Genomic DNA, 17420 nt, shown 5'->3' on the forward strand with positions numbered 1-17420 from the left:
ATAAGGTAAGTGGGAAGAGAAAAGCATAGCAAAAGCGAGTCAAGAAATTCAGTCATGCAAATCCATTTTCTTCTCAATTATCCTTCATTAATAAACATCACATTCAAAAAGCCTAACATCTCAAGATGAGGCCCTGAAGAGTATTCACGAAGCATTAACGAACATAAACACGTTGCTTCTCACGGACGGAAGGCAGTGCTCGGCTTCAGGTGCAAGAGTCTCCACATCTCGATTCATGTGCCACAGAGCTATGAAAATGCAAGTTTCACAAACTGCAATATTCATTCTAGAACTTTCCAAGATACTCCCCTGTGCTCCAAACCGAAAGGAAGCTAAGAAACAGAGGAAGCTGAAAGAACAATAACCTGGGCTACTCAAGAAGAGAAACGTGATGCCCAAACCACAAAAATGGCTCACAAGTGGGAATTCCCTGGCGGTCCAGTGGTTAGGACTCAGCGTTTTTCCACTGCCGTGGCCCAGGTTCAATCCCTGGTCGGGGAACCTTTAAAGGTCCCACAAGCCCTGCAGCGTGGCCAAAAAAAAAAGAAACTCTGTAGGAACCGTGCACGTCAAGAACCACGGCTACAGGCTCCTCGGTAGTGTATGCAGCCTGTTGCCTGTACTGGTTGCCTTAAGGGACCCTGGAGACAGCCCTTTCCATGTTGTGCCCAATCTAGGCTCCAGACAGGTATGTGCGGTGCCTTTGAAAAGCCCCAGGGCACAGTGGCCAGGGTCCACGCTGGCCAAGTCATAAGGTCCATCCGCACCAGACTGCAGAACAAGGAGCATGTGATTAAGGCCCTCCACAGGGCCAAGTTCAAGTTCCCTGGCCACCAGAAGAGCCACATCTCCAAGAAGTGGGCATTTACTAAGTTTAATGCAGATGAATTTGAAAACAAGGTGGCAGAAAAGCAGCTCATCCCGGATGGCTGTGAGGTCAAATACATCTGTAATCCTGGCCCTCTGGACAAGCGGCGGACCCTGCACTCATGACAGCCTTGACACCGTCCCCTCCTTACTCACGCCCACCAATAAGTCCTACTCTCCTGTCCAAATAAAAAGAACCACGGCTACAGGCTCAAAATAGATGAGGGCGGTGAAATACATCAGATATGCCGAGCCTAGGACAGATTTACCTGATAAGTCCTCTGCAATCACAAATTCATCCTTTATAGACGAGAACTCCACCTCCGTCTGGTTACTGGCATTCATGGACCCAGATCGCGGCTCATTCGCATTGTCTTCGGCAACGTCCGTCGGCTGCAGAAATGCCGTGTGGACATCCTGGATATGCGCCTTGAGATCTTCGTAAGACGGGGCTCTAAAGTCACAGCCATCGCACTGAAGCACCTCCATCATCTGGGTCTACCCTCTCACATTAGGAACCTGCGGTGGCAGAAGGCAGACGAAACACCTTAAGGCCCGCGCTCATCGCGTACCCCAAGCTGTTGGGGCTACAAGTCCATTAATGGAAGAAATTCCAATATCGGCCATTTCCTCTCACTGGACTTTGTCAGATGGAACACTGGCCAAAGAAAGGAAATCAGACATAATAGGGATGGTGTCCTTGACTTCCTTACTTCAAAGAAGGGGGGAAAAAACCAGGTAAACTCTTTCTAGCTTGATGTATCTGCAAGTGCCATGTGCCAAAGAAACCCCTAATACGTCAAAAGTTTTAGTAGTTTCTGAATTTCTTGACTGAATTCAGATTTCTTGGTAGGTTAATACTGACTTTGATTCCGGCTGGGACCAGTTTTATTTTTGAACCAGAATCTTCTCAGAAGTAAAGAGGTGGCCCATACAGAAGAAAGGACAAACTTCACTCTTCATCAGCTGTTTTAATACTATAAAACATCGACGTTTTATCACCAAACGGTGAAACAGTACTGCATCTCTGAGTGGCAGTAGGAAAAGCTTTTATTGTACCTTTTTATTCTTCTACTCTCCTAACTGATATTGCGGTACACCTCCTTCTTCCCTTCTTTAAACGGTTTATTTTTTTCTTTTCATGAGCTAAATGGTTATTTGCTTTTTACTACCTACCAATTACAACCTAACAGCTTCTCCAATCTAATTAGGTCATAAAATATTTCTCAAGAGATTCTTAAACAACCAACTTTAGATGACAATCCGGTTTCTAGCTTCAGGTTGCACCTCGGTACCTCGATTTACACTAAGGCCACAGAAATGCACGTGGTTTGGAAGAAGGGCTTCTAAGGCAGGACTTTCTCTTTTTCTACTTCTCCCCTTTACAAATGTGGAGTGCATACTTGGCCATAACAAGCAGTGAACCTGATTCAGAATAAAGTAAAACTTGCCCGGCTGCCTCTGTCTTGCTATTTACTGTGTGATTGAAAGATACAGATAGCTTCACACGAACTCAATGGAGCGGCCCACCATTAAGAAGTTAAAAATGTATGAGAAGGCATACGCCTTCCTATCTTAAGTTGAGATACCCAGTTATTATCTTAATGACTGAGTTACTTCACTGAGCTCATAGCAAACTCTACTGAGTCACTGTAATCTAGAACCAGATGTCCAAGAACAAAGCCACAAGCCAAATCTTTCGATACTTTGATCGTACAGCAACTTTCTATACTTTTATTGTAAAAGATCAATGATTTCTGCAGGAAGAATACAGTGGAGAAATCTGTCAATGCAGTGAAAGGAGCTAGGGCAGGAGGATTTTCTCTGAAAGAATGCTCCTGTGAAAATAACTCCTGGCAAGTCCAGCTCTGGACAGCCTGAGCTTGCAGAGTGAGACACACAGAGATTTACCTTCTCCCCTTTCACCCAGCAATTTCTCCTTTTTTTCAATAAACCCTGAACTGTGCACCAGAGTCCCTGTCAGCTAACTCAGCCTCCATATTCCCAGCCACACCAGCTTTTCTGTCTCAGCACCAACCCAAATTGTGTGGAAGAGGTTGCTATCAGCTCTGGATCAAATTACAGCCGTCACCGAGGCCCCACCCCACTTCTCCTTTTCGCACAGCCCATTAGACCTGAACACAAATTTTTCCATAGTGCAGACGACTCCTGCATTTAGAACACTTCACGGCAAAAAGGCAGATCATCCAGTGTGCGCTCCCCATCCCCCCAGCTTAGTCCTTTCATCTCAGCCAAACAAGCCACAGCTCTGCTGAATGTGTTTATCACACTTTCAAGAGATAGGAGCTCCTGCGTCACTGGAGCTCTAAGTCTCACTAAGCTGCCCTAGTCCTCTGAGCTTTAGGAGCGGCCATTTTAGCTCAGAGCCTCCCTTCTGAGCACAACATGGCTTCTCTGGGATGGATGCTGCCAGGCTGCCGGGCCGAGGCAACAGGAGAGGAGCAGCCTGGGCCCCTCCTCTGCCCTCCTCCTCCCAACAAAGGAGGAACTGTTTTCACTCCTTCCCGAAAAAGCAGCACCTCTCTCCTCCTCAAATGTCATTCACCAGGATCTCCGAAGGTTCTTTTATCCCATGCCTGATGGGCTAGTTCGTTCATCCCAGCACAGCCCTGGTTACCGCAGGACGTTCCTGGACCAGACCCTGTTCTCCAGCTGCCTTTGGGGGTGGGCTGGAGGGGGGAACCTCCAGAATGCCTTGGCTTCTTGGGAGTCGTCCTTCCACACACAGAAGACATACCATCCGACTCTGCTTGCCAGATTCCAAAGTCTAATGACCTTTGTTAATCACCAGCCAGTCTGTCTGCATCAGCAGACCCTGCCAACAGGCACACCCTTCAACACAAAGGCTGTAGCTATTCCTTTTAAAAGAGGTTCTCTGAAAGCTCCATTGTGTAGCCGAGAGCAAAACAAAATCTCTTCCCTTCAAAACTTCAAGCCTTTAGAAATAATGCAACAAAAGGCTTTCTGCTGTTGTGTCTTTTGGAAAGTTTGAGCCTAGTTCGCACAACATCCACCAAAAAAATGACAGTTCTGCCCAAGGAAAGCAGGGCACCTTTGGCATTAAGTCATCCACCCCGAGATGAAATTCATCTCTCTGCACGGTTCTCTAATATCTTGGTGTCTTCCGAAGCTCTTAGCAAGGATTCAAACTTCGCTGGATGCAAACAAACCAACGGTCTCCTTGTTCTGCTACAAAGGAGATTAAAGGGTTAGGAGATCAGGAAAAAAAAAAAAAAAAAAGCCCCTGATTTGGAAAAAGAAGAGATGATGAAAGTGATTTCCTAATAGGTTCTAGCTTTAATGTTGTTGCAGACTCTGCCTCAAAAATAGCACGGAGCCTTAGAAGAGGTTAATCTCCAGGCTGCCGAGAGAACCAGTGTCTGGTTACCACTGAATGGCCTTCAATTGGATGTCTGCACCGAGTCCTCAAATGAGGACATAGCCTCCTCTGAAAGCCATTTTGTCTTTGTGCACACATTGCTCCTGGAGACGCTGACAGAAGAAAACAGAAATTGCCTGCATGGCCTAAACAATCAAAGACACAGAAACTTGATGTGTTTATGAGACTGAGGACGTACACATGGGCAAAAAGTGAGAGGAGGGAGGCGGAGAGGGAACAGGGGAGGAGAGAGACAAAGAAAGCTGGACCTGAGGATGACCCATCCATCAACTCGAGGATGTTTTTGCAGCAGATGGTAATCCTCTGAGAAACCAACAACAAAGATGGGAACAAAGATGAGAAAATACTCTCTTGCATATTTGACTGTTTCATCAACCGAGAAAGAACAGCAACCCTAAAAGGCTACACCAGACACTGAGCTGCTACCAAATGACGATTTCAAGTCAAAAGCCTTGATCTCCTATCTATTTACTTTATTTAAAAATTCTACTGCAATAATGAGATTAGCAGTATTTTTTTTCCCCACTGACCAAATCAGCAAAATCAAAAGCCAAAGAGGAAGCTTCTGAACTAACCGAAAGAAATGCTATTTCAAAAGGTCATGAGATGAATCTACAAATCAAACAAGCATGTCCGCCCCGCCCCCCCCCCCCCCCCCCCCCCCGCCCCCATCTCCTACTCCCAATGCAATATCTCCAGGCCCCTCAAGGTCAAACAGGCATCGGACGACTAGACTCGCAACACCACCCATGATGAGGCCTTGGCAGGCAGGTGAAAAATGGATTCGTTCCCAAATAAGCTAGCACCTAATGTGATTAGTCCTCCTAATGTGAAACCCCTAGACGACCATACTAATTATCCACGACTCTGCACTACTGATTGCCACGTGTTGGTCCGTGCAATTTACATGGATAAGTCTAGAGTTCTCGAGAGGTGGGGTTTTGATGGGAAACCCCAAACCCTACTTTCCATATTGGACAAACTCTTGAAGACATATTTAAAGAAAATCCAGAGATCTTGTTAAGGATTGGGAATATACAGCTGAGAAGGGGGAAAGGGAGAGAACGGCCACCAGCTGCTCTTCCTCAATCTTAAGAACACCAATTTTGAACCTATTTTCAAAACAGAAACAGACTCCCCGACATAGGAAGCAAACTTATGGTTACCAAAGAGGGAAGGGGGAGGGAGGGATAAATTAGGAGTTCGGGATTAACAGAATCAAACTACTATATATATAAAAAAAGATGACAAGGTCCTACTGTATAGCACAGGGAACTATGTTCAATATCTTGTAATAAACTATGACGGAAAAAGAATCTAAAAAAAGATAGATAAGTAGATCTATATATATAATTGAATCACTTTGCTATACTTCAGAAAGTAACACAGGGAATTTCCCTGGCGGTCCAGTGGTTAGGACTCTGCACTTCCACTGCAGGGGGCGCAGGTTCAACCCCTGGTCCGGGAACTTAAGATCCCACATGCCATGCGGTGTGGCCAAAAAATTAAAAAATAAATTTAAAAAATGGAAAGTAATACGGCACTGTAAATCAACTACACTTCAACTTAAAAAAACCCACCAATTTTAATTTCTACCGTCTGCCCACCCACTTTCTGTGTTCACAATTTCAGAGACCCATTATGCCTCCATTTTCCTCCTGTGAAGGTGAAAGGGGACAATCCACAGGTTCATCATGTGTCCTCCCCACTCACTGCCCAGACAGGAGGGGAGAAGGGAGGCGCCCTGGGTGTTTGACGGCACTCCTACAATCCTGCCACCACAACCCTCACCTGGGTCACCTCGGCGAGCACTGTTCTCCAGGATTGCATGGAGCACGAACACGGTCTTGAAGTCAAAATCTCAACTGTCTCCGGGAAGTGTCCAAATGAAAAGGTGCAGGCCTTGCCTGGACCTACCCTGTTCTCTGACTGAAGGACTGCAGACCAGAAATAAAGCTGTGAAGCACCACAGCCACAGGGATTCAAGAGCAACTAATTATAAGGTTCAAAGCCTTTGAGAAATAGAACCAGAAACACCGTAAGATGCTTTTCCTATGTCCACTCCAGAAACCTAGTTTCATTTGTAAGACACTGAACTCCTCGGTTCTCTTGAATCACAATTCTAAGAAAAGGCTTTAGTGAGCACCTATTGTCCGTGCTTTTCTTACTTTCCTTTCCCATGATTGGAAAAACCAATTATCAGTTAGTGGAATGCATAAACTTCGGCACCGTTCAGCTAGAAAGACAGAAGAATCAGGAACTTAAAGATCATTCTACAAATGTATTTGAGATCGGAAACTGTTGCTATGATGAGGTCAAAGAGCTGCGGGGTGTGTTGGGAAGTTAACATCTCTTATTTCAAGTCCCAGGAACGTGGTTTGGGAGGAAAGAAGAATTTTCATGCTTAGGATGAAAAATGAGGGGAAAAAAAAATCACTAATCCACTTGTGAGTGTGGGTTGCTACTCTCAGCAACAAGACGTGTTGTACATCACTGCTTATCATTTACTCTTGTCATGGTCGAAGTGGGAATTCTAATTTAAAAATCATTTAAAGCATCTTTCCAAACAGGACTGGATCAAGAAATGGAGGTAGAAATCTCCTTTCAGGAAAAGGAACAGTAGTGATGGAATCACACTTACAAATGCAAATACAGACTGTAGATATACACACAGGCATGCATATATATGCAAACACCTGTATCATAGGGTGCCTCTGTCCTCTGCACATACATATATACATAGATACGTGTACGTATATGTGAAATAATTTTCTTGATTTAATTTGAACTCAGATAGGGGCATGTGCCCTCCAAATTTAACACTTCTGTTAGAACACTTCTGAATAAGTACAAATGACATCCATACTCTTCCCATGTTATAGTGATTAAAAAAAAATAAGCCAACAAAGTAAACCAACAAAGAACTTCCAACAACAAGATACCTACATTGATCCCACAACATTTGGTACAACTATAGATCCTGGCTTACCATGTGGTGTCTTCAAATGTCCTATCCAATGTTTATACTGTTTGCTACATGATCTAAGCAGTTCTGTGTACTCTTGGCAATTCACCACACTAATGAAAGGTTTAACATATCAGGGAGGATAAATAATTAAGGAATTCAGAAGGGAGACACAGCTGTTCTTCAAAACCAAATTTTCAGAAGAGAAAGGATTAATTTGCAATCACATATGTAACCCCCGAGACGAGACTGAATTTAAATAGTAGCAGAGAAATACCACGCGAGCCTGAGTCCTGCCAATGCCCGTGTGTGGCCTCTGTTCCATCTCTGGGACAGAGTCTGAAGCAGGCAATCTGCAGACTAATAACCCCAGTCACCTTGCGGCCAAGGATGCTGGCCTTCAGGTTCTCTTATTTTAGCTTTGTTTTCCTGAATCAAGTTTTACAGAGCATGTTGGAGTAATATTTCATAACAGATAACCTCGGGGATCATTATTAAAATGAGATGATCTAATCCAAATGACCAAAAACATATCAGATATGTAAACAAGAAGCCATTCTGGCTGAGTGACCTGTTATGAAAGCAGGTAGTGAGTGTCTAATACAGAAAGAGATAGTACATACCTTCTGGAGAATTCATGCATTCCTTTGCAATGATATAAGGCTAATTGAGGCCAACAGGCCAACAGGCAGCCTGCCAGCTCTCCTGTCCTTAGAAAAGGAAGCGTGTGATTTGAATAAGGAGATAAAAGAGGAGAGAAGGGACTAGAAAAGAAAGGGAGGAAGCAGGGTGGTATCTCAGGAGCTTTAGACTTCATTGTCTGTGAAGGGGAACCTGCAGTTCACCAGATAAGTCCAATTCTGAGAAGCGTCCTGACAATATTCTCCTTGAGAAACAAAACAAAATGGAGACGCCTCCACATGCTGAAATTCTCAAAAGGCAACCACGACAAATGAGATCCCAGCTCATTTGGTTCTTCCAAATGAGCGAAAACCACTCTTAGGGTTGAATGAATTCTCTGAAATGTCGTGGGTCCATCAGGAAATTCCTTGGAAACCTTGAAGCCATTCTTGCCCGAGCCTGGAGATCAAGAGAGACCCGATTTCTCTCCTCTAGAGCCAAACCTCACCCCAACGGCAGAGACAGAAAATCGCTGTATTCCTTTGTAGACTCTGCAGCATGCTGCCTGGGTTTCCACAGACACTTTTCACACTACAAGAACTCTCATTATAAAAATTGTAAAATTAAAGGGAAGTTGCAGATATGCTGCTGGGTCTTCATTACAGAACTGATTAAGACGCAGGGTAAGCAGAAGCTCCAGTCAAAGGCATCCTCCATGTCGTGAAAGACCAAACCACGCGTTGAGTAGCTCCTCGGTGGGTCTGAAGGCTTCGCTGACCACAGGCCTTGGGCATGTCTTCACAGCCAGATCTGTGCCTGGCACAGAAGGTCTAACCAACCCCACCACGTCTAAATTCTACAGTTTTAGTGAATGAATCCAGAAACCATTCGAACGACTCACCTTGCTCTCTATTACCTTCTGAGAGGAAAAAAAACAAAAAACAAAACGAAAGGATCCAGGGCTGGTGAAAGTAGAAGAAAGTTTTGCCAGAAGAACCCCTTTTATTTGAGGAAAAGCCCACAAAAGTCCCAAGCTAATCCCTCTGAGATTTGTTCTTTGCCTTGTGTTCACGGTGTGCTCAGAAAATTCAGACAAGTCACTTCCTTTAAATGAGAATTGTCCCGAGTCTGCCTATATCTGTGGCACACAAGGCCCTGATGCAGTAACCTTTCCAGTTCAATTTCTTATATTTGACAAAACATAGCCACTCCATGGTTCCTGATCTAACTACCCCCTCAGGCTGAAAGCCCTAAGCAGACTGCTTTCTGGAAAGGTAAACAATGGCTGGGCTTGTGTGAATCAGGAACCGTGACCACTGTGAAGTCCTCCTATTCAAGAAGATTGTGATTTTTTTTCTCCTCCTCTTGGCCTCCACCTATAGCAGAAGGCACTGCCCACTGAGACCCATTGGTTCTCCTACCCCGATCCAAGAAAACAGGAAAAACACCCTATGTCCTTATGTATGGAACTGGCAGATACCCAAGAATTAGGAATATTTTATTTTACACGATAGCTAAAGAATTCCTTTTCTCTTGCAGTCTCCAATCTACTCTCAGCAAGTAAGTTTACTCCTAAAAATCACTGCACCTCAAGAACTTCTTAGCAGAAAGTTAAGACATTTGTCTGCCAACACAACAGTAGGATTTATCACCATGTGAAAACACTACAGTGGCTCAGGTACTTGGCCAAGCCCCACGTTCCATAAATCCTTAATGAAAATCTCACTTTGCCCAACAAACTTAGGTCTTTCAGCCTATTCACTATTGGGCTGCTCAAAAAAAAAAAAAAAAAAAAAAAAAAAAAGACAAGGATACAGAAATGCCTCTCCAGCAAGTAAAATAATTTATTCCCAGCAGGTGTGATGGCTCCACCTGCCACCTTCACCTTGAACAAGTCTTTCGAAGCCTTTACTTGGATCATTTCACTAAATGAAGAGATTAGATTATGCCAGTCAACCTTTTTGTACAAAGGAGTGTTTTACAAAATCTTCTTCTCATATCTTGAAAGATTTTTTTCTGACTTAATTCATCTCTCACTTTTTATTATTATTCAGAGACAAATAAATGCCTAGTTTCGTCATGACTGACTCCTCCTCATGCAATTCTGGGCTCAAAGGTTCTATCCTCCAAGGGGCTTTCTCACAACTCCATCTAATATTAGCCCGCTCTCCCCATCCCCATGAAATCGAGCCCCTATCCACAGCTCTGACCATGCTGACTTTCTCTTACCACATGACGCTGCCTTGCAAGTTCCTTCATTGTTGCTATGATACCTGTTTGTTTGTGCTCTATCTCCCTCTGCTAGAACACAGGCACCCCGATAGCAAGCCCACACCTGTCTATTTACACCGATATCTTCAGCACTGGGGACAGTTCACACAATGGGTACTCAGCAAACATGCTGAATGAATGAACAAATGAATGAATGAAGCAGAGCTTGTGAGTGATAAGATTCCAATCAAACATAAAACGATTGGTTGGGCTTCCCCGGTGGCGCAGTGGTTGAGAGTCTGCCTGCCGATGCAGGGGACACGGGTTCGTGCCCCGGTCCGGGAAGATCCCACATGCCGTGGAGCGGCTGGGCCCGTGAGCCATGGCCGCTGAGCCTGCGCGTCCAGAGCCTGTGCTCCGCAACGGGAGAGGCCACAACAGTGAGAGGCCCGCGTACCACAAAAAAAAAAAAAAAAAAAAAAAAAACAAAAAACAAAAACGATTGGTTATGAGAGTCAGATTATTCTACTAACCTTATGTTGTCACTGAGCAGTTGTCCCCACCAGGGGCAATCTTACCCCCCCAGACCCCAGCCCAGGGATATCTGGAGACACTTTTGGTTCTCACAGCTGGGTGGGGCCGGGGGGAGCGGTGCTACTGGCATCTAATGCGTAGAGGCCAGGGATGCTGCTAAACATCCTACAACGCACAGGAAAACCCCCATAAGAAAGAATGATCTGGTCCAAAATGACAAGAGTGTGGAGGATGGAAACCCTGTCACAAGTGGTCTCTAGGTATTTTCAGTCTCTGCCTATAAGCCACCTGCCTTTATGAGCCTTTCATGTGGTCCTGGCTGGGGAATCTCAGGACTAGATGATCAGCAAGTTCTCTTCCAGCGCAAAGATTCTATGGTTCCCTGGTTCAAAATGATCTTAGTAGCCTTCCTGTCCTATGACATCATGAGTTTTTGAGTTTCATTTTTCTGATTTGGGTATTTTACTATAAACTTTTCAAGAAAAATCCAAGATTAAGGACTATAACTGGTCCATCTGTCCTTAGTGATAAGCCCCTTGCACTGATGATGACCCTGTGGGCTCTGTGGGTAAGGGATCAACATCATTAAAAATGGTCAAGTCCTACAGTTAGCACGTGGCCTCCAACTAAAATTTCTATGAAAAACATCACGCACATTTTCTCCTCTCCAACATACAAAATTATCTTCTCTCAAAGTGACGGGGCCCCAGGCTACTCAAAACCACTCTTCAAAGGATGAGCACCGTGTTCCTTTTGGTTCTTACATCCCCAGGGCCCAGCACAGGTCTGGCCCTGACAAGATCTGTGGGACGAATGAGTGTGTGCATGCCTGCCTGCTTTCCAGGAGAAAATTAACCAGTGGTACCAACCCAAAGTAAACATATAGGAACCTAAGCAATTCCAGAGAGGCTCCACGACCAGAAAAACAAAACAAAACAGAACTTAGCACCATATACCACTGCTCCCACTCAACTCATAAAGTTCATGAAGCCACGTCACAGCGCTTGGCTGACTGCTGGGATATCAGGAATTCCATGGCCCCACCTGTCCTTGATACGTGAGGAAGTGGCCACCTTGCTTTTTCCTCACCATCCAAGCGGAAGGTACTCTGGCAGCAGCATTCTACCCACATATTTGTAACACTGCTAAGCTCCCCTAAACTGATGTGACACTTGGAATCATCACCTGGGGCTACACTTGAGACTATCTGGTTGCCTTCCCTCCACAAAAAAACCTTTCGATTCTTGTTTGCAAAGATTCTGGAAAGCCTGAGGAACAATTCTCCCCGATAGCTCAAAACCGTATAAACCTTTTCAGTAGAGGAAAGTATAAAGAAATTAGGTAGGAACAGAGTTCTCTCTCCTTGGCTTCCCTAAAAAATACTGAAACAATAAATTATCTGTGCCTTCTTTAACTCAAACAGAAGAATTCACTCCTAAAAGTTATCTGTAAGCTCATTAGTGGCCACTAGAGAGGAGATCTCAAAGACCATGTCGTCCAATGGGGCCCGATATCTTCATTTTTCAGATAGTGAAACTGAAGGTCTCAGGAAAAATAACCTGCCCAAGGCTTCTGGAACATACTCTCTGAAGCAGGAAAAACAATCTGTTGAATTCCATAATTAGAGAAAGGAAATCGGCAGTAAAAACACTCTATGTTATTCAGCTCATTAATAGTTATTCACACTTGAAGTCCACGCCCCATATATTCTCACAAACAAGAGTCTTTCTTCACCGAGGAGGCAGATTCCAGAATAACCCCCAGTGTCTCCTCCTCTGCTCAGAATTCTATACTCAGGAGATTAACTGGAAAGGTGCAAAATCCATCATCTGCAGTTTGGCTGTTCAAAGATCTCCTTAGGTATGCAGGCAGTGCGCTCCTGCTTTGGAAACACACGTGGAAGACTGAAAGTTGCTGACAAAGGTATACACAGAAGAACGAGATCCATAACACCGAATCGTCTTTCCTCAGAATCCACCCTCATGGGATCAGAACAAGGTTATGTAGTAGCTTTATGCCCACCAAATCTACCCCATGAGAAACGTCATCTTGTTTCTTATGGAAAATGTGCTCTGCCAACAAAGTGGCTGAAGAGGCTGGCTGAATGAGCCTTAGGGGTGTCTGGAAATATCAGGGTCAGTTCATTTAAAATGAACCTGTCTCCTTGTGGCACAGCCAGTCAGTGGCTCAGACCAATAATTTCAGAATACTGTGGACACCAGATTCCATTTCAAATTACGTCATATCCTGAAACCAACCACAACTTAGAATATTTCACCACATTTACTAATACATTTCTATTATACTATATTATATATTTATCCCTTACTTATCTATATTCCTAGTAGATATCTATATCCATTTGTTGGATATGAAAAACTAAATGCATCCGAACGGCCAGTAATCATATTTAACTTTTTCAATATTCCCCCCATATGGGTCTCTTAGGAAAGAGTCCCTTACCATAATGAGAAGAATGACTCAGAGGGCTTCCCCGGTGGTGCAGTGCTTAAGAATCCACCTGCCAGTGCAGGGGACACGGGTTCGAGCCCTGGTCCGGGAAAACCCCACATGCCGTGGAGCAACCAAGCCCGTGCACCACAACTACTGAGCCTGCGCTCTAGAGCCCACGAGCCACAACTACTCGGCCCACATGCCGCAACTACTGAAGCCTGCGAGCCTAGAGCCCACGCTCCGCAACAAGAGAAGCCACCGCACTGCAACGAAGAGTAGCCCCCGCTCACCGCAAGTAGAAAAAGCCCGCGTGCAACAATAAAGACCCAACGGAGCCAAAAATAAATTAAATAAGTTTTTCTTTAAAAAAAGAATGACTAAGAAATCAGGAGGTTGCTGAGATCTCCATGTTTGTCCATGTTTTCCTCCCTGTAGAATACTTTTACCTACATTTTAAAGATCCACATAATTCCCATCCTTTAAGAAAATGATTCTCAAAGAGAGATCCCTAGACCAGCAGCACTGGCCAAGAATTCATTAGGAATGCAATTTCTCAGGTTCCGCTCCAGACTCTGTGAATCAGAAACCCTGGGGGTAGGGCCCCGCACGCGATCTGTATTTTAACAAGCCCTCAAGGGGACCCTCATGCTCACTCCAGTTTTAAGATCAAGCTCAAATCTTCCCTCTAGTCCCTGAGACCAGCAGCTAGAATGCTGAGTTCCCTTCTCCATCGCACTGGGAGCCCTACTTATAAGCCCTGTTGATTGAATGAATACAATAATAGCTATGCAGTCTTTAAAGAGCCTAGGACAAGACTAATGTTTGCAAATATTTCACGTATTTAACAATTAATGGGAAAATACTAAGTTGCAGAACCCAGCATCAGAAGCTAATAAGAGCACACCCTTAAAAGACAGTGTTAATATCTGTGAAAGAATGAATACTGTGGCCAAGACAATGCTGATACTGATATTCATCTCCCTTAATAATTTAAGAACAGTTCATGACATGGTGTCCTTGATATTTCTAAAGTGGGATGTGGCAATGCACAAAGGAAAGAATTGGAGTATTTTATACAGAAAATACTAAGAGTTGGGTAAATCCTCAGGACCCAAGACTCTTGTATGACAGAAGGCTTCCATAATAAAACAAAATCTTGTCAGAAAACATTCAAACTTGGAGTGGTTATTTGATTACCACACTAAAGCTGCAGTACTGAGTTAAATCCACTGTAAGGATCAACGTCTGAAAACACAGAAGTGTTTGGAAATCCCTCAGAACAAGGATATGTGCTTTAAGCTAACCAAGGGACTTCCAGAAAAAAATGGTGGCTAATTGTCTCAAACTGCAAACGAAGTCTTGGATGAAGGAAAAGAAAGAGGAATATATAAACAAAGAAAAAAAAAAAACTGGCCACACCAAACCAGTAGATCTATGGGACCCTCAAATCTAAAGCAGGACTTAAAACTTAGAATCACAGAGTTCAGAGATAAGATTCATCAACTGTGTCCTACCTAGGCATCTAACCAGGACCCTTGTAGATTGCTGAAGGCTACAGAAGAAAGGCAGTCCATCCACACCCAAACTCAGGTTCTGAAAGCAGAATTAAGCAGGATTTAAGGAGGAGATTTAGAGAGATATTATCCTCACTACCTGGGGGCCAAGAGAAAGTTCTGAGAGTCATGTCCTAACTGAAGATGAGTAAGTTAGAAAAAGTGAACTGAGGCCAAAAAAAGTGACAGAAACATGGCATGGAAAAGACCAATGAACAATATATTTTGAAAGAACAGGGCAAAGAAGAATATTATATACAACGATTAACAGAGATACTATAAAAAAAGAGACCAAAGATAAGATAAGACATCAGCAGGAGATAAAAGAGAAGCTGGCAGTTGAAGAAAGAAACTGACAACAAAAATAATTATCACAGCAGAACCAATAAATATATTAAAGTAATAAGAGGTAAAATCCACAAACCAGAATCAAAGTTGATGATGCAGAAAACAGTCTTCAAAAAAACTGCACAAAATGCAGAGGAAAAGGACAAGTAGATGAAAGGAAGTAGAGAACATGACAGGTAAGAGTTTGAAAACAGAGATCCAACATACAGATAAAAGGTATTCTCGAGTAGACAGTAAAACAAAACAGGGCAAAACAAAATTTGCTCAAATCTGTGATGGAAAATAACTTACCCGAAATAAAGGAATATCTGATGTTCCAGGGAAAAGTAACAGAATCATCAAAATTGAGACATCTCGGTAAAGGTACAGTTTTCTAGGATGAACACTGATTACTACAAAATCAAAATATTTAAAAATTAGTCAATTGCAGGGGGGAAAAGTCAGACAGCCACAAACTTCTTCCCAGTAACATTCAATGAGGAAGAAGAGTGAACGGATGTCTACAGAGGCTTGAGAAGGAGAGAGCAAGATGGAAGTATTCATTTCCCAACTGAATTCGCAACCATGTATAAAAGTAATAACACATTTTCCAATCAGCACAGTCAGGGAATGCTGCACTTACTGACTCTTCTTCAAAATCTATTCAGTGATGTAATATATCCAACCAAGAGAAAGTTCAAAATCGAGATCTCAAGAATGGGGAATTTAGAGGTAAAGAGAGGATGTGAACACAGAATCCACTTACATTTAGAACAAAGATTGATCAATTTATAATAATTACAAAACAAAATTACAATCCCTTAAAGGGAACAATTATAATACAATAGATTATTCCATATAATAACAATAAAATTATATAGAATTGGGAAAAATCCTCAAGCATAACAACAAAAATAAAGAGGTGGGAGGGATGGATTGGGAGTTGGGATTAGCAGATGTAAACCATTATATATAGAATACATAAATAACAAGGTCCTTCTGTATAGCACAGGGAACTATATTTAATACCTTGCAATAAGCCATCATGGAAAAGAATATCAAAAAGACTGCATATATATGTATAAAGGAATTACTATGCTGTACAGCAGAAATTAACACCACATTGTCAATCAACTATACTTCAATAAATACATTTTATAAAATGAACAAGTTAAAAAGAAAGAGGTGGGGGTGGTTGGCATTAGAGGATAAATGTAAGTGGAAGAAAATTCTCAACTCTCACAGAAGGACAAATATGAATACTTGATAGTATTCTTTCTGAAGTTACTAAACAGAGGTATTAAAGCTAAAAATTTAATTAGTAATAAAAATAAAAAGACTAGTTTTTAATCTTTTCTTTGATCAAAGCAAACACAGCCCACGTAGTGAAAAACAGAACAAAGGAAAAGTGTGTAGACATATACAAGTACGTGCAAAAAATTAATTAGTCAAGTGTATATGTTAAATCAATAAACTACTATGGAAAATATTCCCAGACTAGATTCAAAAATGAACTCTAATTGCATTTTGTCTACAAGAGATACACCATAAAATGACACAAAATCTTTAAAGTAATAATATGGTAAAAGCATATCAAGAAAAGTAGGGATCTTGATAAATTTTACTCATGGTTAATTCAAGATAAAAAAGCCTGTAAGCTTATCTTTAAATTTTTGCAAAAGCAAAAATAAAAAATTTCCACAAATGTAAAGGAAAATAAATTATATTTTGAAAAGTTTTAATGATGAACATTTAGGGAATTCCCTGGAGGTCCAGTGGCTAGGACTCTGAGCTTCCACTGCAGGGGGCCTGGGTTCAGTCCCTGGTCGGCGAACTAAGAACCCGCATGCCGCAAGGCACGGCCAAAATAAATAAATAAATAAAGATGAACATTTAATAATGTAAAAACTTACAATCCACAATGAAGACTGATCGTGAATATTTATGCCCCCCCAACCCCAACAGCACCAATTGGAGAAAGAAAAGAAGAAAAAAAGGCAATACAAGAAGAGATAGACATAAGTATTTAATATGTTAAATGGAAAAAGGCAACTAAGGATAGAAATAACAGAATTAATAGAATTAAGAGACACATTTCAAATTCTGTATCCTGGAAACAGGAAGCACATTTTCATTTCAAGCAAATATGAGACATTTACAAAGGTTTTCAAATGCCCATGGAGGTTTACAAGCATCTCTAACGCCAGAATTAAGAGATTATAAACTACAAATAGAAAAAAGTAGTCTATCATTTCTACTTACACAGCAGCATATCTAGAGGAAAAAGGAAAACAAAATCTTCCAACACTTGAAATTTTTTTTTAACATTATTCTAAACAAGTTCGGATAAACAGAAAGACTCAACTACAGAATGTGACTTTAAAAATCTTATGTATGTAAAATGTGGAATTTAGCAAAAGCTGTACTTAGAGGAAATTTCATAGCTCTATGAAAATTATAAACAAGA

The 17420-nt window shown here is 42.4% G+C and overlaps 1 protein-coding gene and 1 pseudogene across 10 annotated transcripts in view; one reads left to right on the forward strand and one right to left on the reverse strand.

Moving 5' to 3' along the window:
* Window positions 1-17420, reverse strand: part of ZNF462 (zinc finger protein 462) — a 144531-nt gene that overhangs the window by 84391 nt on the left and 42720 nt on the right. For all 10 annotated transcript variants that reach the window (XR_004350411.1, XR_004350412.1, XR_004350413.1 and 7 more), the window contains exon 2: window positions 1137-1386. Coding sequence is in view for 7 of the 10 variants with exons in the window: in XM_032635375.1 (XP_032491266.1) it covers window positions 1137-1359 (223 nt within the window). In the remaining 3 variants the exon portion in view is untranslated. The remainder of the gene's footprint in view (window positions 1-1136; window positions 1387-17420) is intronic.
* On the forward strand, window positions 556-653 carry LOC116756179 (annotated as a pseudogene).

This window comes from Phocoena sinus, chromosome 6 (assembly GCF_008692025.1).
Source record: "Phocoena sinus isolate mPhoSin1 chromosome 6, mPhoSin1.pri, whole genome shotgun sequence".
Classification (NCBI taxonomy): domain Eukaryota; kingdom Metazoa; phylum Chordata; class Mammalia; order Artiodactyla; family Phocoenidae; genus Phocoena; species Phocoena sinus.